The sequence below is a fragment of the Caloenas nicobarica genome, chromosome 2, assembly GCF_036013445.1.
Source record: "Caloenas nicobarica isolate bCalNic1 chromosome 2, bCalNic1.hap1, whole genome shotgun sequence".
In the NCBI taxonomy this organism is placed as follows: Eukaryota; Metazoa; Chordata; class Aves; order Columbiformes; family Columbidae; genus Caloenas; species Caloenas nicobarica.
The window spans coordinates 72,777,572-72,800,930 of NC_088246.1; the positions used below are offsets into that span (position 1 = coordinate 72,777,572).

The following is a 23,359-nucleotide window of genomic DNA, read 5'->3' on the forward strand; positions in this document are numbered from 1 at the left end:
GATTAACAGTATCTTCCTCTGTTCATCTACTTATTACATGAAAGCACAATAGCCTTAGGAGCATTGCGACATGCCTTTGCCCAGCCTCTTGGGGATGGGGAGGCAATTCAGATGTTGCATGCTTGTGGAATTGTGCTGTGTTACAGTCAAGGAGCTGATTTTTCCCTTTAAGAACTGAAAAAGGAAAGTCAGGTGATGAATATCTGGCCTCTGTTTTTAGACACTGGTCATCTTCTGAGGCATTTCATTCTAAAATTCACTTAAAATAAAAAATGCGACTGACCCGAACCTTTACTTAGGCTCGTTTTCCTTGGGATCTGACCTGGATGCAACTGTTTTAGGGCTATTTTGTCCAAGTCTAGAGATCTAGGGAGGAGTTGCTGTTGACAAGCACTAGCAAAAATCTCCTCCTACAGCCAAGGGAACTAGATGATTCACAGCTCTGCAAGTTAGACCCTTCTTTCCACTACGTAGATTAGTCCCCTTCATTTAGCAAGCCCTCCATTTCTTGAGGACAGTGGTCAGATCAAGGTGTTTTAATTGGCCTGAGGGCTGGAGTCCAACAGAAAACCCAGTAAAACATCATATACCTAATACTGGCAAAAGGCTTCTTGCTCCATTTTTTTCCACAAGAAGGACACTAGTGCTCATCATAGAATCACAAAATATCTCAAATTGGAAGACACCCATAAGAATCATTGAGTCCAACTCCCTGTTGCTCACAGGACTACCTAAAACCAAACCATATGACTAAATGCATCATCCAGACCTCCCACTCTGAACTTTTGAGAGGAATTCCAATTGTTGGAATACTAATTTCAATAATCGGTTTTGGCTTTCTCTTCTGAACTGTTTCACAGATACCAAGGTGTTTTACAAGCCTGTTTAGCTTGGCTCTGATAGGGAAAAATCAAGGTAGATCAAGATGGACATTACAGTCATGAACCAGAATCAAAGAGGATCCTTCTGGAGGGTAAAGTGGTACATGTGAAGCTTTGCTAAAGCGTTGATTTTGGAATTATAACTAGGACCTAAAAATTTTGTGAAAATAAATAGGGAACAGAAGTATAAATACTAGCATAAATAAGTGAACTAAAATATTAGAAAGGTGTGTGTGTGGGAAGATCTGTGCATGTCACTGAGACTGCAAACACCAACCCTCTCTCTGGGTAACCTGAAAATATTCCAAATGTCTTATAAGGCTTGCTCATCTTCCAGGTGCTGGTGCCTCACCCTCTGTCTTTCTCCTTCCCTGGGACAAGGCGAAACACCTTGTTGCTTCCAGGCATTTTGTCTCTACGAAAGCCCAACATGCACATAGCTTTTTCTACAACTCAAAAAGCACAAAGAAACCACAGTCAGTAGAAATAAGACTATCCATTCAGAAAAATCACATTCCTTTCTAGTATACCTGTAGAGGACAGATGCAGGAACAAGCTACAGCTGTGAGATTTTTCAGGCTGAAAACTTGAAATGAGCAGGGCACAGGTCCTTGGGTCCGGGCTGTTGGTGCTTAGTTTGCTACTCAGCAAGGTGAGAGGCTTTTGCACCATTTTCTGGCACCTGCTGCTCCATCCTGTCCATCCCCTGCTGAGATTTCTTACAGAGGAACCAGCTCTTATTCCTGAACAATGTGATTTCCCATTTAATAATTAAAAAAAAAAGGGCAAGAGTTAGAGGCTACAGTAAAGCAAGTGTTGTGAATCCTTGTGCTGCTTATATTCAACCAGATGAGTAATTTGTTAAGAACATTAGAGCAACAGCAAAATCTAAAAACTCAACTAATAACAGGATGTTGATATTTAGTAGCAATTTTTCACAAGGCAGCATTTTCCTCTTTACGTGATCTGTTTTTCTAAATAGCTGTAAACAATGCGTGTGTTAATATTATTTTCAGGATAGCTTGCCAAGAATGCAAAGCATTCGAAGAATTGTTTTCCAAAGAGAGAGAATTTGTATTGTGAGAGAGGATTTCTCATTTCTTTTATACATTCTGCACTTGCACCATCTCTGCATTAACACCACCATCAGCTCTGCGGAGTCAAGAGAGTGCTCAGCATGTGAAAGTGAACACGACTGAAACAGTAGAAATAACATATGAGTTTGGTATTAGAGAGAGACGTGGTAACTGAACATCTTGTGTCGGGGTACCAGCTAATGTTCCAGATATACAGCTGGCTCATTTAGTACCATTGGGTAAGCTGCTTACCTTCCACATCATTGATAGCTGACATGAAAATCACGGCCTCACATCACCAGGATCCCCCAAAAGTACCCTCTGCCTTCCAAGTTTCCTTGTGAATTCTCTATTAGGAAGTTAGCCAGAAATCTTGGAAATTATCTTGCAAAGCAGAGCAGTCAAAACTCAAAGTGGATTCTCCTCTTTTCCCTAAAGGAAACTCAACTGCATGTAAGGTACCAACAATAAAGAACATAAATGTTGAGCTACAGAAAAGCTGACATGAAATAGTAAGGTTAAGACAGTCAAAACAGATCTTCAATACTGGCTGTTGAAACACAGACATGAAGCAGAGAAAATTCTTCTGCCAAGTCAAACGACCAGAAAATAGGCACACAGTACAATTTGCAAATCTAGTTTATACAAAATCACAGAAGAACAAACAAAAGAAGAAAGCAAAGAAAACCCTGCAGACAGAGAGAGGGGTATTCTTATCCCAAAGCTTGTTTTCTGTTTGCATGCTGACCAATTGTGACAAGTTACAGATTTCTCAAATGCCAAGTTAAAATTTTGTTATATCAAAAAGAAATAATTATTTATTTTATTTCTTAGTCTTTAAGGGTTTTATCATTTCATTTCCCAATGTAAGAACTATGAATAGAATCCTTGAAAAAAATCTTGTGATATGACCAAGCAGGCCGGTTCAAAGCAGCACCAGCAGGAAAGTTTCCAAACCTGTAGCGCACGCACACACACACACAAAAAACAACACACAAAGAAAGAGATTTTGGAAAAATCTGTCTATTATAATCATATACAAATCATAACATTTGCTAAAGAAATTAATCAAAAGTTTTAAAACTGCAGGTTTTTCTAGCAAATTTCTGTGAATCAACCTTTCACCTACTGTAGCAGAGGATTTATGAGGTTAGACATCTTCAGCAAAGCAAAAAATGACTCAGTAGTTAAGGGAAAACTAAAAAAAAAAAGATTGAAAGAGTAAAGTGTGTCTGCAACGGGAACCTGAAAACAAGCAAATCCCCAAAAATGCATTAAAAGAGAAATGAAAAAGTTTGACCAATTTAAGCATAGAAAAGACATTAATTCACAGAGAATGATGAAATTGTTTTAATTAATCTTGGAACAAAATGATTAAAATTACTTACCTCTCATAAGGTAAAATTGTTTAAGAACTATAAATAAATATAAATATCTAAATATAATATACATTATATATAATAAATATAATATAAATACGTATAAATAAAAATGTTATAGGCACATCATATCACAGACCTAAATTAAAAACAGCATATAAAATATTAATATAACAAAACACAAACTTTATCTCTTATGTTAACAAAACAATAGAGTGCATTTACAGTGGCTATTTATAGTTTCTCAGTAAAATCTGGAAAAAAGGTCCTCCCTAGTCTATGACATCCCCTTGTACAAGAAGGGAAAAGCAATTGCCTCTTCTTCATTTGTTTTTAGGGTTTTGAGATTTTGGGGGCTATGATTTCAACTCCCTGCAATCTCAAAAGTCAGAGATGGCCCCACTACCACCACTTCCCACCAAGAAAGCCAATGAGAATTTCATTATAAATTACTGAAAAAAGTAAAATAGCAAGAGGCAATACGATTTACTTCCTGCCCCTATAAGCACAATTAGCCACAGAGGTTTCTGGCAGAGCTGTTCATGCCTGTGTTTGAGGCTATGCCTTGCCAAAGCTCCCAGATGTCACCACTGCAGCCTGCTGACATGCAGGATGTTGCCTCCAGAAGAGCTTCTGGTACTTCAGCACAATCTAACCATATGGCCACCAGCCAATAACAAGATGACAATTCCATTTTCTTGAGCATTTCTCAAGTAACAAGATAGAGTTGAGAGCAAATCTTTAACAACAGCCTGTCAATGATGCCGTACCTGCCTACTCTAAGTCTCAGTTTGGGGATCCCTCATTCACCTCTCCATTGGAGAGAAAATCTAAGGCAGGAGAGTGCACATGGAAGGCACTGAAAGGAGCTACCCATAAAAGCAACCATGCAGTAACATCTCCCCTGTCTCTCATGAAGCTGCTACCTATTGCCAGCTACGGCGTAGGCACAGATTTGGGGACCAAGGACACACCACAGGAGGGACCACTGGGGAGCTGCATGCCCTCTGCCTCCTACTCAGAAAACAGAAATTACTCTTTTTCCACTCAGCTGCTTTTTGAAAGATAATACGGAGATGAAGTGGCATTATTGGCTTTTCAGCACATCTGAGAGTTCACAGAATCACCATAGAATGTCCTGAGCTGGAAGGGACCCACAAGGACCATCGAGTCCAACTCCTGTCCCTACATATGACAACCCCCAAATTCACACCCTGTTGCCTCCCCTTCCCACCCACCTGCCACAGCAGGGAAGGGAAAGGAGCCCAGATGTCCCAGCCCTATGCACCTGTAGGCACAACACCTGAGCAGAGACCAACTTGGAAAGACAAGTTGTGATCTCAGCTGCACTGAGCACTTGTTTGAGGACGTCTAGGCTGGGTTTTAGTTGTTTCCCCTGTTTTTAGACTGCGGTCCCATCCTGTTCGGTTTGGCAACCTCTGGCACACACTGTAGGTGAATCCATCGAAACACAGGTTGTTCCAAACAGGACTGGGTTTGTTTCAGTTGTTCTACAGTAGTGATCTGCAAAACACTCCTTGTTCATCTCTTCATCTCTCTCTGCAATCTAGAAGATTCACTGTCAAGTATTTTGGCCACATATGCTAGCTGTGTTGGAATTACACGGACAATCACAGAATTGCAATTCAGAGGAAAAAGAATACAAGACCCTGGCTCTCTAGGTTTTATTATTTTTAAATGGGAATTTATAATAAGCATTTGGGGCTACTTGCTCTTTCTCTAGATAAAATTATTATTATTATTAATATTATATATTTATTCTAGAAATTAATTTCGATCACTGAGAATATCTCTGCTTTGCTTTTTATGTAGACTGTCACACATTCAGCACAGGAGGCTATTTTTCAGTCTGAACTGGACGGCAAAGTCTGTTTGTACAGACACCAACACACACCTTCCCTGTGAACGTAGTGCCAGAGTTGAAAGCAACCCACTTCTTAAAGCACCTTGCAACATGACTTGCAGTGTAACACTTTGACATACTTCTCCCACCATTGCTGACTGGAGAGAGAGAGACAGACCCCAGAACATGAATTACTCAGTTTAGCCCCAAAAACCACTTTTCACACATTCAAGAATATGCAAGACCTTTTTAAAAATCAGTAGAATCTACACAGTATTTATAGACAACAGATTATATTCCCTATTCCAAAAAGGCTACTGAATGCTTTAGGTCGTCGTTACTACAAAAATATTACACATCAAAAGCCACCATCTGACTTGCTAGAAACCTTCTGCTCCACCACAGTGTGGTAGCCTGACATTTCATTGCTTTGTCTGCTTGCCAGTATGACACACACTGAATCTAAAGAAATTGCTTGTATGTCTATTAATTTCTCCATTCAGCACTGTATCTGTTCTCCTTTGCTTCCTGCTGCATTTAACAGTGTAGGATAAAGAGATGTATATGGCATTAGGAAATATTTCTCCCATTGCACTACTTTGGATTTGCCTTCTGGTTTTTTGCTTGGCATTGGGGAGTTTTTTCTCACAGACAGTTTTGTACCAGCAGCTGTGTTAAGCTCTCTTGATACTGCTTCAAGGCAGAGATACAATATTCAAGCATGAGCTTTAGAGTGAGGATCACTGCACTAAGTCACAAGAGATTTTAGTGGATGCTCTGAAGGCTGTGAAGTCAGAGAAATGTAAAAGATGCCTTTCCCATTTCAAAATAGAAGATATTAGTAAGTTGTCTGGTTTAAAAGCATCAGTTCTTGGAAGGAGTGGGAACCTACTGTGCATCTGTGCTGCTTTTTTCAATAAACACAGAACCACTGCAGAGGTAAAAACTACTACATCTGTTCATGAACATAATTGCTGTGTTTTCTGTTCCAGCTCATCCTTGCCACATGGGAAGGAGGATACAACCTGCAGTGCCAGAACCTGCACAGCGCAGGGGATGCTGACATCCGGGTGAGTGACAGCAGCAGCTCAGCCCCCATGGCAGCCCTACCCTCTGCATCCTTGGTACAACGCTTCTTACTGATGGCAATCTTTAATATGAGGGTTTTAATCAGGTTGTCTGACAGCTGGTAGCCATCAAGAAGTGTTCTCTTTCTGATTCAATACTAATACATCCTTGCTATAGAAAGCATGACAGTATTTTGAAAACCCATATAACAAGATCTGTGATCAAAATGGCATTGCCTGACTATTGAAACAGAGAATATGAATCATTTAAGAAACTGAGACAAAAAAATCAATCGCCTAAAATGTAACACGTTGGGCTCAAGCTAGAAACTGATTTAAGCCCAACTCTAAACTTTGGAAAACTGCAGAGGCATTGTGCTGGCTTGGCTCATCTCTAGTTTCAAACCTTATTTCTGCATCACAGCAATTCCATGTGTTAACTTTCTATCATTCCCCACATCACGCTTGCTTTCCAGGTAACGTTAGAACTGAAGGGCAGAAAGATTGGTTAACTTGTATGGTTTTCCTCAATCCTCAATATTTGTCTGTGTCTTCACAAGGAAATATGTTTCCCCCCCTTTCTGTTTAAACTAACTGTAACTGTCCAGGAACATATCCTGAGCTCTGATAAAGTGCCTCAACTCTAGAGGAGGGTCTGTTCCATTGTGCTTGGAATATTTAAAAAGAAGAAGCTGCCAGCAAAATTTGATTGCTGCCAATGAAGTATTAAAGGTAGAACCCTTAAAAAAGAAAAAACAAACCAAACCACACAACTGTATCTTTGATGAAAAAATGTATTAGAAAACCTTTCGTCAAAGTTTATATCTCTTAAATTATCTTTAGACGATACATTCATACAATCACATTAAAAACGAAGTCTTTTTTCTAGACTGCTTCATTCAAAAGGGAAATAAAGTTGAAGCCAGAGCTCGTGGTCCTCCTTCAATAGGACATTAATGCCTTTTGGGAAGTTGCATGCCTAGGCACTGATGAAGTATAGCCTTATTTAAGCCCTTTTACGGACAGATATTGATCTCCTGCTCCTTTGTTCTTGCTTGTACAGGTAGCCAAGGTGCTGTGGTGGTATTATTTTTCCAAAGCAATTGAATTCACGGACACTATCTTCTTTGTACTGAGAAAGAAAACCAGCCAGATCACCTTCCTTCATGTGTATCACCATGCCACTATGTTTAACATTTGGTGGTGTGTTCTGAACTGGATACCTTGTGGGCAAAGTAAGTCTCTTCGCTTCATCACCTGGGGCGTAAGCCACCCGCTTGCTGCTGGAGGGGAATCACATCACCATGCACAGCAAGTGTGCCACTGTGCTATGGGATCGCACCTTTAAGGTTCAGAGCCTTTCGGAGCTGCTCAACACTTGCAAACTGCAGTAAAGTTACAAGCACGGTTAAAAGCACAGGCCAAAAATATCCAAGTGCCAGGCCCTAGATTTTCCACTTAGCTGCCACTACCTCTTGTGTTTACTTCTCTTCAAACCACTTTTAGGCAGGATAACACTACTGACTGGTACACAAGAGCAACCACACACAAGACCTACTCCAAAAGTAGGGGTAGGAGGAAATCATGACCCTAGTAAAGTCAGTGTCAATCATAACAAATAAATTCAGCAGCGTTTTTACAAATTTGACTCCTGTATGCATCAATCTGACGTTCTGCTTTAACAAGACACTTTCCTTACATAATCACTAATTAAAACACTAGTTTGAGTTTATTTTGTTTTACATGAGAATACGTCTCATTCAAGTAGTAGAACTACTGAAAAGCCAGAACTGATCGATACAGTCTTACATTCCATATTGAAATAGCAGAAGTAGCAGCATCCTTTGCTTTATATTTGGGGTTCAATATATTTCACAATAATAATATTTAAATGATTTGGCTCTTAGGAAGATGTTGTAATTGTCATTTCCCCACCCTGTTGAGATGGAGAAAGTATATGGTGCCACAGGCTGGTCCCTTGTCATTTGTATACTAACATTGGCATTTGTGTCCAAAAAGCAGAGAAATACTTCAGGTGTCTCACAACACGCACACTTTTCCAGGGCTTCATACAGCCAGAGGCTTCCTGTGGCATTGTTATCAGAGTTGGGAAGAAAGCTATTAAAGGGAGTCACCTCAGTTCACTGTAAGATTTTGTAAAGCAACTTGTTGCAGCTGTTTTTCAGAAAAAAAAGCAGAATTCACATTTGTTAGCACTTGCTATGGACAGCACAAAATCAAAGTAAATCACTGTTATAGGTAGAAGCATAGGTCAAGGATTTCACAGCAATTGCAAGCTATTTCTACAGAGATGTAAACAAATTGGCAGAGACTTGTATTTTCTATTGTATCTGAACATAATCCCCACACTTTGCGCTAGCTTTGCACTGTTACAATTAACAGAGTGGAAAAATCGGTAGTAATTAATCAGCTAAAAAACCAAAACAATTACCGAGACCATCTTGTAGTTGTCAAGTACTGCCATCAAACACACGAGCATACACTAGACAGAGTAGTGCTGCTACTTCTCAACAGTCCGTAAGGTACAGAGGGTAATTCATTTGCTCTAGAATTAGTGTTTACTGAGTGTAGCTAATCAGAGTGGTAAGGTATTATTCTGGGGTGAAATTCTGCAAATCTGCAATCTAGCAGAAGAGCCACTGAAGAAGATGAGAGTGGTGCTCAAACACAGCCATACGAGGCCAGTTTAATTCAAAATAAAGCCCCTACTACTACATCAGGGAGAAGAAGAGCAGGTGCCTCCCAGGGCGCTGAGCTGTGGCACCAGCAGCACAGTCACCCACAGCAGCATCTAAAGCTTGCAGTGATAATGGAGAGACTCATGCAAATAACATTTGGGAGGGCAACAAAAGCAATAACCTGTAAAACAACAGAATATAAAAGGAAAGTGGAGAGAATGAAAAAATATGGGATGAAAATACAACATTTGACATGAGAAAAACCCTACAGGAAGTATCATTTAGTTTGTTGGTTGCCCCTAGGACAGCATCGCTTCACATCAGGAATGTCTTTAGCAAAGAATAAGCAGAGAGGGAAGATTTACCATATGCAGGAGACATTGCTAACAATAATATCTTCTCTCACTTTTTAGTAGTTGGTATACAAAACTTTTCCCTTATTGGATTTTTGCAGGTTTCTTTGGACCCACTTTGAATAGCTTTATCCACGTGCTCATGTATTCTTATTATGGACTGTCAGTCATCCCTTCTATGCGCAAGTATCTATGGTGGAAGAAATACCTCACTCAGGCACAATTGGTATGTATCTGTCTTAATCTCATTTTTAACAACCAGAAATCCTTCAAAATACCAGAGAGGAAAAAATTAATGATAGATAAATACTGTCATTTTCAGAATTAAGCTAGTTAGAATTAAAATATAACAAAGCTATTGTGCAGAATAAGTCAAGAGTACAGCTTAGTATAATTTTATAAACAAAATAATGCTGAGAAATATTTTCTACAATACCGTAGAAACTCTACAGTCCATAAATCATCATTATTTTTGATCTGTTATGTAGAAAATGGACAGTGCTTAATCATGGCAAATGGACCGATTAAAAAGTTCTAAAAACTGACAGAGCCAGCTCCAAGACAGACCCACCACTGGCCAAAGCTGAGCCCATCAGCAAAGTGGGGGGTACCTCTGTGGTATCATATTTAATAAAGAGTAAAAAAAGCTGCACAGCAGCTGTAAGAGAGGAACGAGAAGGTGTGAACAAAACAGTCCAACAGACCCTTGACAAGGTCAGAGCACAGAAGGATGGGACGAGGAACAGAGATTCCCCTGCAGCCCATGGTGAGGCTGGCTGTCCCCTTGAAGCCCATGGAGGTTCACAGTGGAGTAGATACCTACTCTGCAGCCCATGGAAGACCCCACACTGCAGCAAGTGGACATGCCCTGAAGGAAGCTACAGCCTGTGGAGTGAAGCCCATATAGAAACAGGGTCGTGGCAGGAGCTATGACCTGTGGCAAAGAGCCCAGGCTACAGCAGGTTTGCTGGAAGAACCTGTGGCCTCTGGGGGACCCACGATGGAGCAGTCTCTTCCCAAAGGACTGCACCCTGTGAAAAGGACCTATACTGGAGCAGTTCTTCAAGAACTGCAGCCCGTGGGAAGGACCCACATTGGAGAAGTTCATGGAGGACTGTCTCCCTTGAGAGGGACCACACACTGGAGCAGGTGAGGAGCATGAGGTGGAAGAAGCAGCAGAACCAAAGCAATATGGACTGACTGCAACACTCATTCCTCATCCTCCTACACCACTTGGGGAAAGGAGGTAGAAGAGTGAGAAGTTGAACCTGGGAAGAAACAGGGGCTTATGGGAAGGTGTTTTGAGTTTGGATTTATTTCGCACTATCCTTCTCCATTATTAATTGGCAATAAAATCATCTTCCTGAAGTCAAGTCTGTTTTGACTGTGGTGGTAATTGGTAAGTTTTACCAATTACCCTCCCTGTTCTTGTCTCAAGCCACAAGTTTCTTCATCTTATTTTCTCTCCCTGCTCTACCGATGAAAGGAAGTGAGAGAGCAGCTGAGTGGGCACCTGGCAGCCAACCAAGGTTAGCTCACCACATTGTGGTACAACTACAAAATGCAAAATGATGTAAACAAACTCTTAGACAAGACAGAAGTTGTCCAACTTCTAGAAGTCTACTACAGCAGTTGCTGTACCCAAAGAGCTGAGCCACTTCAAAAGCTTCTACCAACAAGACAAGGCTTGATGTGAAATAAAGTTCTTTTCACTTTTTTATTTTAGGGCCTGTTTGTATTATTTTGGAGTTCAGATGTTTGCAGTAAGCTTAAAAACAACTGTGTAGAAACGTGTTCAGCAAATGCTTCTCCTCTGAGCTGAGCCCACCCCTACAGCTGAAACTTGCTGCCCTGTTTGAAACACACCAGCATGCTGAAGCTGGGGAGAATCAGATGCCCTATGGGTCACAGTCCTAAGTACAGACAGCATTCTACAATTCTTTCTCCAGCTCATTTTTTCCTCATTTGTCCCCATCTTAACTCCATTAATGCAAACGCCACCATATCTGAACTCATTTTTAGAAATCTCTGACCCCTCAGATTTTTTATAATTTCATTAGACTGCCATTTTAACTTAACTCTCACAATATATCCACAGGTTCAGAAAGGCATAGTTTTCAGGAATACTCAAACTTTCAAAGAGCAGGACTAGGTGACATTATTACATCTGATTTAGGTAGCACTGACCCTTTCTCAGCAAATACTCACGCATGATCTTTCTTCCACAGATCCAGTTTCTGCTCACTATTGTGCACACACTCAGCGCAGCTGTGAAGCCATGTGGATTCCCATTTGGCTGCCTCATGTTCCAGTCTTCCTATATGGCCACACTGGTCATTCTCTTCATAAACTTCTACGTTAAGGTAAGCAGTCTTCCAAGAGCTTTCTGACAAGAACAGGGAGAAAAAAGAACTTTTTAGGTAGCAGTCTTGATGAACTCACATGTAGAATGAGTGTCAGTATTTAAAATATTTTTGTATTAAAATATGTGTTGGTTAAGAATGATAGATGCAGCACTGTCTGCAAGAGACAGTCATTCAGTAATGATGACCTCTCCATCCCACGTCAGCTCTTCTGCACTTGTATACCAAGTCAGGTACCACACTCAGGACTTAAGAGGTCTGAATTTGCTCTGTTGAGTAACTTTTTGAGTCCTCCTCCCTCCTTTGAAAAAAGAAACAAGCAACTCTATCTTTGCATTGTTTGTTTCCCACCTTTTCTATCAGGGACTGCTCCAGCCTGCATGCACACATAGAGCTTGTAGTGAAAAGGGCTAAAAATCTTTTTTGATGCCAAGAAGTATTACAGTAATACTAGTAAGGTAATACCACCCACAGCAGTAAATATAATACTATTCCCTTAATGCAGTCTGAAGCAAATACATACACCTGCATCAATAAACACCAGACAGCTCCATTTTACAGTTAACCATAAGTAGTGCGTAGGGGGCACTAAATAAATCCAAGTAGTTACTTTGGATTTTGCTTTTATAGACATACTGGAAAACACCTTCGAGAACAGCTGTAAATGAAACCCCTGTCACAACAGAAATCAAGAACGGTTTCCATAAGGACTACTTCGCTGCTGCCAATGGATCCCTGCACAATAAGAAAGCACAATAAGTATAGCATTTCTTATGTGTTTGGGGCTTTTTTCTAAAAAAAAAAAAAAAAAAAAAAAAAAAAAAAAAAAAAAAAAAAAAAAAAAAAAAAAAAGAAGAAAAAAAAGACTGAATTATAAGCTTTAGCTTAAAGCCTATTTGATTGCATTTATCAATTCTTTGTACCAGACACTTATTAATGTACTGCTATTTAGGTTTTAACAAAACGAGTAAAATTATTTGTCCTGTCAAAGATCACCATAGGAACAAGGAGACCAAGATGTTCCTCATATGAAAAGGAAAGTCTTAAGTCTTTCTGATCTCTAACGCTGACACAAAAACACCTTATAAAATAACTTGATGGATAAATCCATCAATGCCTTCAAAATGTTAGGACTCTGTTCAGACTAACGAGCTGAGCACTTTTTGTGCATGTGAGAGGTATTGAGGCAATGCTCTGCAGTGCACCCAACACATTCAGCTAAACTGTGACCAAGGTCAGGAAAACAAAACCAAGCAGAGAATCATAACTTTCCCATCACCATACCCCTTTTCTGGCTTCCTCAAAGTCATTACCCCAAAGCACGTTCCCTTCTGTGGACACCAGCGGGGTGCAGCCATCCCTTTGGTGCTGAGGGAACCCTGGGGAAGGACATAGCAGTGGGCAGAGCCCAGGTGCACCATCCCAGAACCTGCACACAGACATGTGCCATGCTCACTTGCTTACCCATGTGCAGCCTGACTCAAACACCAGGAGCTTGCTATTTCAGTGGCCTGGACTGGTAGCACCTGGAGCCGCCCAGTATGGTATTTAGAATACATGATGTTACACGATTATGTCGGGTTTTGAACTCCAATGAGAGCAAAGCAAGTCCCTTTGGATGTGCTAAATTAATAGGAGTTCTGACTGAATGGATTTTGAAAGGAAATGGGAGCTCAGCAATTTAATGAAGATAAATCCTTTGAGAGTAAATGCGCACAAAGTTAATCCTATACAAACACTGCTAATTTGAGGCAAACTGACATGCCAAATGTTAATAGACTGGAAGATGCAGAAAACCTTAAAAGTGAATTCAGCAGTGAGCCAAGTACATTATATTGGAACTTCTGTGCTAGGTGAGTCTTATTCAGACTGGAGAAACAGATGGGACTGAAGCACAATCCTCTGCAGGGAAAGCAAACAGGTATTTGTTGTCTGCAGCTCTAACAGTGTGTCTCTCATGGGAGCCAGTCACCATCTTTGCTGCTTCTTCTAGCTGCATCTACCTACCACTTAAATGATTAGAAGTGACTACCCAAAGTTAGCTTTGGGGATCTGCCCCTCACTCTTTTCTCATTTAGCCCCCTTCAAAGTCTCTACTAAAAGTGAACACAGCCTTTTTCCTCTCCCTTTTCCTAGTTCTGGTGTCTTCCAATCTGCTGTGTATAAATTCTCTCAATGGAGAATCATAGAATCATTGGGTAGTTTGGGTTGGAAGGCACCTTCAAAGGTCACCTAGTCCGAACCCCTGCAATGAGCAGGGACATCTTCAACTAGATTGGGTTGCTCAGAGCCCTGTCCAGCCTGGCCTGGAATGTCTCCAGGGATGGGGCATCTACCACCTCTCCAGGCAACCAGGGCCAGCGTTTCACCACCCTCATAATAAAAAAACCAAACACCTCTTCCTTATATCTAGTCTAAATCTCCCCTATTTTACTTGCAACAGACCCACAAAAACACCTTTCAGAGTCACCCCAGCCCATCGAGCCCCCCAGACCAAGGCAGTTCTGTAAAGGGATGATGTCCTCTCTCTCCCATCACCCCGCAGGATCCCAGGGTGGGAAGGGGACAAACCATACGCCCAGCCAGCACCACGCGGCTGCAGAGGGCCCCCACAGAGAGGATGCTGTCCCAAATCCTGCTCCTCCAATTCTTCTCCACCACCTCCCAGGGCCAGTTAACCCCTTTAGATGATCTGTCATTGGGGAGTCTTGGAGACTGCAGGTGCCAAGGCAGGAAGGTTTGTCCCAGGGAGTGGTGGGGCTGTAGGGCAGCCAGCCTCGCTGGGAGCAGCCTGAGAGACTGCAGCCACAAGGGCTGGTGGATAGAAAGGGGCTGAGGAAGTGGCACAGGATGGGGGAAGAACAGGCTGGTTTGTCCAGCAAAAGCAAGAGGAGAAAGAAGTACAGAGAAGGGTTCAGTTTGAACTTGTGCTTGAAAGTTCCACTGGATACCCTCTGTCTCCAGTCCGTTCCATTTCCTGCTTCATTACAATGTGGACAAAGCCCTTCTGCTCTGGCAGAAAACTGAAAACCCCATAGTTCTGCAGCACAGGCAGGACATTTGAGCAGTCTGGCTGCTAAACTGCATCATCGTGAACTGGAGAATCAAAATAACTGCAATATTCAAACACTTTTAACACCACCACAGACATATATCTACCTGGTGCATAGTCGCATTTACTCTCTCTTCATGAAGCCAGTCACAACAAAAGTCAATATTTGCTTTATTTAACATTTGATAAGGAGGGAAGGCAGCAACCAAAAAAACACCACCACACACCAACAAGCCAACCAAAACAAACCCACAGCCAGAAAGCCTGGACTGTGTGCATACACTAGTTCCCACTGGCCCTGCCGGAAACTTTGCTTTGCAGACCTCTCTGTTTGATACTGTAAAACAAGTTGTAAGAAATCAGCAAGTAGAACTAAAGGTATTGTACATGGCCCCATGTAAAGGGAGAGCTTCAGAGCTCTCATGTCAGTTTGGTGCTGGAAACCAGAGCAAGGGCAGAAGAAATCAAAAGAGCCAACAAAGTAGCACGCAAGGTGAATGTCTGAACCATTCATCTAAGGCAGGCAATAAAGTGGTTGTGTGGCCCGGTGTGGGTTTCGGGCTGAGCAGAGTCCATAATCTTTTGCCGGCAAAACATGCATTCGACTATCAAGGTGGACAATGTCAGCGTGCTAAGTGTTGAAGTTTACTACAGCAACCAAACCCACAGATACTGTCTCTTTTGCTTTGTTGAAACCTCATTAAAAAAAAAAAAAAAAAAAAAAAAAGAGAGAAAGAAATAAATGCCTTACTTGAAACTCAAAGGGCTGGGGGGGGGGAAAGGAGTGGGGGGAAGGGGGAAGTTAAAAAACGCAAAAAAAAACCAAGACGGTCTCACCTTGCAGATCCAGATCAGCCAGGAAGGCTGGAATCAGGTATGTTTTAAATTCTTCAGATCTGTCTTAACATCTTCAAAATGCTGCAACTTTGAAGAAAGAGAAGCGTTGACTTTTTAAACTGATTTTCCTGTAATACATAACACTGTAAATAAACAAATTTTACTATCAGAGTGCCTCTCCTCCCCTTTATTTATGGCATCGAATAGCTGGGAGGTAGCTAGCTGAGACTACTTTTGTTGTGAAACCTTTTCAGAAAGCTCTTAGGACACTTAGCTCAGATTGAGAAACAAATTTACACACGAACTCCACGCACACCAATGTAAAAGCTCTAATGTGTTTTTTGGACTGTGCTGGCTGTGCTCTGTCCTCGTTGACTGGGCAGACGGCATTTCCACATACACACACAATAACTAGGTTGACAGGAAACATGCTGCATCTGCATGCTGCAGAAAACTGTTTACTACACTTCTTACTTGAGATATCTTTCTCTTGTAGACTGAACATCCCTGTCCCTCCCAGGCAGTCCTGCTTCTTAACAGTGGCTCCATAGGCAACACACTTTTTCTCCTCTTTTATTTCAGACGCATGAATTACATGATGTGAGCACTTCATACCAAGCTGCCAGTGGAGAGAAAAAACACACTTTCAGCCCAAACTTAAACAGACTTATTAAAACTATGCTGTATGGTTCTGCTGTCTCCCTGTTCCCAGGCTCTCTTGTCTTGCAGATTTAGGCTGATGAGATCCTTTTCATTCATCTGTCATAACTGGGTAAAAAGAGCAGTCTTGACTTTGATGGAGAAAAATTCCAAATACTGCACAGGAGGAAGATCATCGCATCCCACTCATTACTTCAACTGAATCAGACTCTTAGTTTTTATTCACGTTTAATTTCATGCACTCTGTAGTGCCCCCCACACACCAAAAACATCTCTAGATTTTGCTGTGCATGAGAGTGTGAGGGCACAATGAAACTTAACTGGATTATCACAGCTGAGATATGGTGGAGATACAATTTACAGAACACTAGCTCTCCATCTAAACATTCCTAGCTGTGGCAAATGATCTTGTTTACCAGTATTTGCCAAGATGTGGAATCCTGTCAGTCCAGACTTCTGTACTGGCAACGCAGCTTCTTATGCCTACTGTTTATGCTATATAAAGGTTTAAAAATATCTCATTTGGGAATTTTACTTGACAAAAATAAGTAAATAAATCAGCAGTCAACACAGCCTAGAGAGAAGCACGTGAATTTACAGCTAATCCTGTGCAGACCTGGCAGGTATGAGAGGCTTTTCATTAAAACACATCTCCTGAAAGATGACAGATGGAGAGTTTAGTTTGTTTCACCAAAGAAGAGAACGGAAATCATGTTTCTCCACATGCCACAGGAGTGAGCTAGTCACTTCAACAGCAGGAAAACTCAAAGCATCATACAGCAACCTTCCCCTTCACGAAGAGAATCCCAACTGAAAAAGCGTTCCTGGATTGAACCGTTCATCTTACCAATAGTTTCCAGTCCATCAAACAGAGAAACAGCTTGCAAAGGAATCATTGACACCTGACTCCAGCCACTAAGGGAAGCCTGGAAATTGTTAAGATACTGAAACAGACAACGTTAAAGCAGAGATGCTCTGAGGTTACCATATTCACTCTCAAATGGGTAATGAGTCCATTGCTTCTCTCACCATCAAACCCTCATAAAACACAATCTCAAACTTGGCTAGAGCAGTTCTGAGTGCTGCTGTACAGCCATGTACTGCATGTTACCACGCAGAGGTGGCATCTAGCACTGTAGATGGAAAAAGTCAGTGTTATTCCTGGAAGGAGATAAGAGCTGTAATAGCTGATAAAGGCAAAGAGGATCCAGTCTGGAGGCTGCTCCTACCAACAAATAGGCAGAGAAAGGATTCTGGCCACTGTATGTTCACAGGGCACTTCAAGCTACATTCATGGTAAGTTACAGTCTCCATATTTGATCTATTTGCATGGACCACCAGTCCTTAAATAGTTTAGAAGGAAATTCCACATTCTGTCAGCTGAAAATGAAGTATGTCAGGCACATTTCCACTTGGACCACTCCAGAGGAACGGGAGAGGAGGAAGCACCTCATCCAGCCCAACAGGCAAAATCACAACTGAACAATGCCTGCCTTCACTAAAGAATGTTTGTTGTGTGGAAAAAAACTAACAAACAAACCAAACAAAAAACACAAACAAAAAGTGTTTTGTCAAGCTCATCTTCCAGCAATACTCCAAACATTAAGGCAGTACCAATCACCTTTCTAATGTGCTTTCAGGGCATTGCCATACCTCTGAACGCATACAAGAGTTTTAAGCAGCCAGCAGCTCCTCTTTGCTACAGAGCACCCAAGCCTAGGAAAGGCACTCATACCCACAGCAAGCCTAAAGATTCTCAGATAAATACGTCCCTTGGTTACGTGTCAGCATGGACTAAGGAGAAATTGCAGATTGGTGAAGGCACCAGATACTGCACTGAGGTTCCCTGCAGCACTTCTAATATCACTCGTGATCTCCATAACAGTTTGCTACAATGGTTCTCCTAAATTTCTGTTGTTTGTGAACTGTGTTGGTGACAAGTACTGAAACCTATTCTTTTCCAAAATAAGACAGTCGGTCAAATCAATATTTTTCCTACAAATACTTTAAAGGGGCTTAGATACTTGTACCAAGGTACATAAGCAACTTCCCCACTTGCAAAAGAGTTTCCTTGAATATGGTCGAGTCCACCTTTCATCTCAGTTTCTGAAGAAAAACCAAAGTAAGCAGAAGGGAACAGCTATGTTGACCCACAAAACATCAAGTCCCATGGGTGCTTTGAACCTCCTTCAGCCACAAATAACCAGCATAAAACACAAGTCTAGCAGCACTTCCTACATTTGCAAATGAAGGTTGAAGCAGCCAAACCTGCACCAGGACAGGATTCAAAATTACTTCCAATTCATTTACTGTGAAATAAGACACTCATCACAAGATATATCTGCCACTCTAGTTGGCTCCAAGGCAAGATTACTCATTCAGGTAAGTCAGGCTGATAGCCGACAGCTTTGTAAAGACTATGGTATCAGAATCCAATACATAAAAAGGATAGCTCCACAGTCTAATGCCCAAATAGCTATTGTTACAAGGAGTCATTATGGTCAAGAACAAGGGCTGTTCTCTAACAGGATACTGGAGTTTTAAGGAGTTACGTTTAACTAACATTCCAATTTGCAGTTTCTAGACTTGGATATGGCACCCATTGAAATACCATATATGTAGCATTTCATCCAACTTAATTTTGAACTGGACCGAACTACCAAGTCAATTAGCACTTTTTTCCAATCACACAGTACTGTAGCTGGGAACTGCCAGTTCTCCATACACAGCCCCACTACCTGTAAAAGTTTGTTTTTTGAATGAAGCAAAGGTTGCAATCACTTGCTTGTTCAAAGCTCATGTTTACATACCAGGTTATCCTTTGATTCTCAGATTGATTCCTCCATTGTCTCTCTTCTCAGTTTTCTACCACCAGATCCCAACTGAAAACAATCTCAAAAATATCATGTCTTTCATATCAAAAATATAAACACAGGGGAAGATGTGCAAACAATCGACCCCGCAGTTTTGGGCTCACCAGAGGTTGTGTGGGGGGGACAGAGAAGTAAAGCAGAACAGAGAAAGCTATTGAGTTTGATTCACTGGTTTTGGGTATAATTAGCCTACCAAACAATTAAGAGGAAGGAATGAGCTTTACTATGGCCCTTCTAGGAACACTGGAATTAAAGAAGAGAAAGCAGGCTGCTTATACATGCCAAGACTCAGCTTTAGAAGGTTTCTCTCCCAGCCTGTCTACAAGTAATGCTTTCTCAACTCTTATGCACAATAAACAGAAAACACCCTGTAATATATGAGCAGGAGAGGCTCTGTTACTGTATTTGTTTCCAATATACAACGATTCTCAGCTGTTCTTGGAAATGAGTCTGTTTTCCAGTGCACCACTATTTTAGACACAGCCCTACCATTTGCAGAAGCAGGACCTGTCCCAGCACACTCCAGCCCGCACCAGCACACCTTGAGAGCAGGGCAAGCTGACCCCAGGCCAGGGCAAACACAACACACAGGTCTTCTGGTGACTTCACCCGTTTCCAGCCACAGAGGACACCTCTTTCACTGGTGTTGTGCAGCCTTCATACGGCCTTGCCACTGGGTAACAGTAGCCCTCTAGACCTTGGGTAAACCATTACATTGATACAGAACATGCAGGTAAACAAGCACTTGACACAGCATCATCCCCTGAAAGTTATATGGCATAAAGATAACAGGGGTTATAACAGGGTTTAATATTAAACTGATTAAGAGCTTAAAAATGCATGAAGCAGTTGTCCTTAACTTGCACTTTCTATTTCCCATTTCCTTTTCTGGCTACTGATGTATGATTTTTGCACTTCAGGACCCACATCATCTTTGCCATTCTGGCTCAGAAGAACAGACTGAAAATTAAGTTTTATCCATTCACACTGAAAGAGAAAAAATAAAAGAAATAGCTGGATAAATAACACTTAGAGTGTAAGTCAGCAGCCAAGGGAAACCTGCCAAGGTCAACTACCTACCTTCCAAAAGGAAATGTTAGAATAACCCAGTTACAGGGCTGCACTGCCAATACATCATCTGCAAAAGCCAAATGGACTTAAGACCTTCAGGGGATTTCAGCTCGGACATGCTAAACTGACTCAACAGTGCAGGAAACAGTATAGGATGGGCTGGAAGAGTCATTTCTACCCCAGATGCTGTCTCCAAACACATCTGCTACTGGCCACAGACGGAAAGACCATTAGAAAAGACTAAAACTTCCAGTATGGCCTCCCAGCTTGGACAGTTCACAGGTTACCAAGCTAGAACTCCCTGAGCTTTAGGTAAAATGTTTTATATGAAGAGATAGAAGAAAAAGTGCAGGCATAAAAGACATCTAAGCTGTATGTCATCTCTTTTTCCTATCCCATACCTATCACTAAAAGTAGCCCTTTAGAGTTCAAACATTTCCAATAAAACAGTTACTATTAAGTGTTATTAATTGTTATTAACAGTTATTATTAAGTTATTAAGTTTAAGGAGAAAATTCTTTACTTTGAGGGTGCCAGAGCACTGTAACAGGCTGCCCAGAGAGGTTGTGGAGTCTCCTCTGGACACATTCAAGATCCGCCTGGACACGTTCCTGGATGAACCACTAGTAGGTGGGTTGGAGTAGATGATCTCCAAAGGTCCCTTCCAACCCTAACCATTCTGTGATTCTGTGAAGCGTGGGTGCATAAAACATGATTTTTTTTTAATAAAAGGTCCTGATTTATCTTTTATCCAAACCCTCTGAAGAGCTCAATACTCACCTTCCAAGCTTTGTAGTGACAGGTTACATGGGGATTCAACAGTAAGACATAGCGTGCAGTCTTGTTTCTGTAAATTATACACTTGGATGAAAAAAGTCCCAAAATTGTTTACAGTCACAGGAGATGCAAAGAGAGCATCCTGCTAGCACACACGAAGGGTGGGGAAATGTAGGGAAACAAGACTCGCTGCACAGCTACTCCATTTTGCTGACAAAGCTTAAATGCTTAGCATCTCTAATGTAGAGAAATAAAGCCATCAAACATCTAAGAAGTGAAAGATGAACCATTATCGTCATAGTTTAAAAAAAAAAAAAAAAATCCATAAACCAGCGAGCCATTACACTTCACCCTGTCTCTATTTCAAACCTTCCTTTTGGGCAGCAAGCTTATTGCAGATGCAGACAAGCAAGCCCAGATTGGCCAAGGTAACATGCACCCTAAAGGAGACAACATATGCCCCAAAGATGCAGGTTAACAATGTGGTTTCTGTGGCTTTGCTGAATTCAATATACAAGAGCAGCCACAGTGTGGGAATCTCCTCTCACTTCTTATGTCTTTAGGCCTGGTTGCATCCATCATGTTTGGCCACGTCATGGGGAATAAAACCATGGGATGCAGCGTTTAGCCAGGACCTACTGAAAGATTCACCCTGGTACTTAAAACTGGGAGAAACATTGCTCAAAGCATCACCTTATGTTCAGTAGTGTGAACTCTGAGTTATGACAACAAGCAACAAAGCTGTTCAAGCCTTCACCACAGTCCTACACCCAGAACTTTGCATTACTACTCAGGGAGTAAAAGCCCCAAATGGTTTTCTGTTTTGGCCCTGCCACAGCCAGGCAATAAGAAAGGATGCCCAGATCACTCAGGCTGATAACTGAAAATGACACTGCTGATGCAATCACAATGTAACGCCACACTAGTGGGACACAAGACATGCTGAAAACTGTTACTGGGCTACAAGACTGAACAGCTTTACCAGGCACAGGCAGAGCTGTTCACAGAAGTTATAGCTTCATTTCCCAAAAGATGCAGCCACTTTGGCTTGGTGACTTGAGAGACTGGATTCAGACAGCAACTGGAAAGACCCTGAAGAGCAGTAGGAGGATGCAGCATAGTCAGGTCACCAGGACCAGCTCTCAAAGTAGTAAGTGGATGTGAAATCACAGCTTCCGCCCTTCACATTATGAACAGGGAAGGGCAGGCTAGTGGATCTGGAGCTTTGTGAAGGGCAGGGATGAAGAGGTCCATTCTTTTAAACCAGCCAAGAAGGAAAAGTGCCACCTGCCCCTTGAAGTGAGTGAAGGTAGAGCCTCGACTCATGACAGCTCCAGTCAGGGCTACATAAGATAAAAGAATAAGCATAAACTCCATAAAATTATTAAGTGATAGTAAGAGCAGCTTCTCATTGTTCTCTGTGCTGGCACTACCCTGGCATGGTCTTCTTGAGAAGGAACAGTTTCAGCTCCCCAAAGACATTCTGTGGTGAAACAAACCCTGGCAGAAGTGGGCTTTTGTCATGAAGGTACATTGTGTACAGGGAACGATTCCCTTGACTCCAGCCCACACAGCAATCTGAGGTCAGTTTTATTAATATCAGTAGACAGAAACATGCCACGTTCCCACAAATTCATTAAGATGCACTAGAGCATGTGAAGTCTGCCACAGTGTTAAAGGCAGTTTATGAAGATCAACCATAACTTAGGGAACTCTGTCAAAGCAAAGGATGATACTAAGTAGTGTGGTTTATCTGCTGCTCTTGTTCAAGGGACCTTTGACACTATTTTATCTAAACCTAACGTTGTTCACCATACTCTAAACTCGCCTCAAAACTAATTGTCACTGGTTGTAAAAATAATTTCTCCAGCTTCACTTGCCATTTTCTCCACAATATTCCAAGATTCTTGCCCTCCACTGTCTCCACTTCACCATCGGGCATCTGGCCAATATCCAGTAGATGCCTTTGTGCTTTCACCTCTGCAATCCAGAATTGGGTGGCTCTGGTTTCAAGCCAGCAGTTCCCACATGGCTGCATGCACACAAGAAAGGCTACTTTTAACATGCCCCATGCAGGGTATACAGGACTCTAGAGCACCTTTGTGGACATGCACAATGCATCAATTTGAGAAAAATGAGAAGACTTAACCTATGCAAACAATATTTTACTTCGAATCAATCAATTAATGCTTTTACATTGGATAAAGGTATTAGCAGAATACTCAAAGAAAGCCAGTATATGCATCAGCTTTGGTGGGTAAATAATGGTATTTAGTTCGTTTTCTATTTCTTTGATATTTAATGGACCCATCTTGCAATTTTGCAGAAAAACTTGATGTTATCAACACAGGAGTCAAAACTGGACCACTGACCAGTATGTATAGTTTTCAGGCAAAAAAGGCTTAAT

General features: G+C 41.5%; 1 protein-coding gene across 1 annotated transcript in view; it reads left to right on the forward strand.

The window, feature by feature from the left end:
- Positions 1 to 15,654, forward strand: part of ELOVL2 (ELOVL fatty acid elongase 2) — a 52,626-nt gene extending 36,972 nt beyond the window's left edge. Inside the window, 6 exon segments of the mRNA XM_065629460.1 lie at positions 6,193 to 6,270; positions 7,331 to 7,502; positions 9,421 to 9,545; positions 11,548 to 11,682; positions 12,313 to 12,441; positions 15,579 to 15,654. Of these exon segments, the coding sequence (XP_065485532.1) occupies positions 6,193 to 6,270; positions 7,331 to 7,502; positions 9,421 to 9,545; positions 11,548 to 11,682; positions 12,313 to 12,441 (639 nt within the window). The 3' untranslated portion in view covers positions 15,579 to 15,654.
- Positions 15,655 to 23,359: the final 7,705 nt, after the last annotated feature.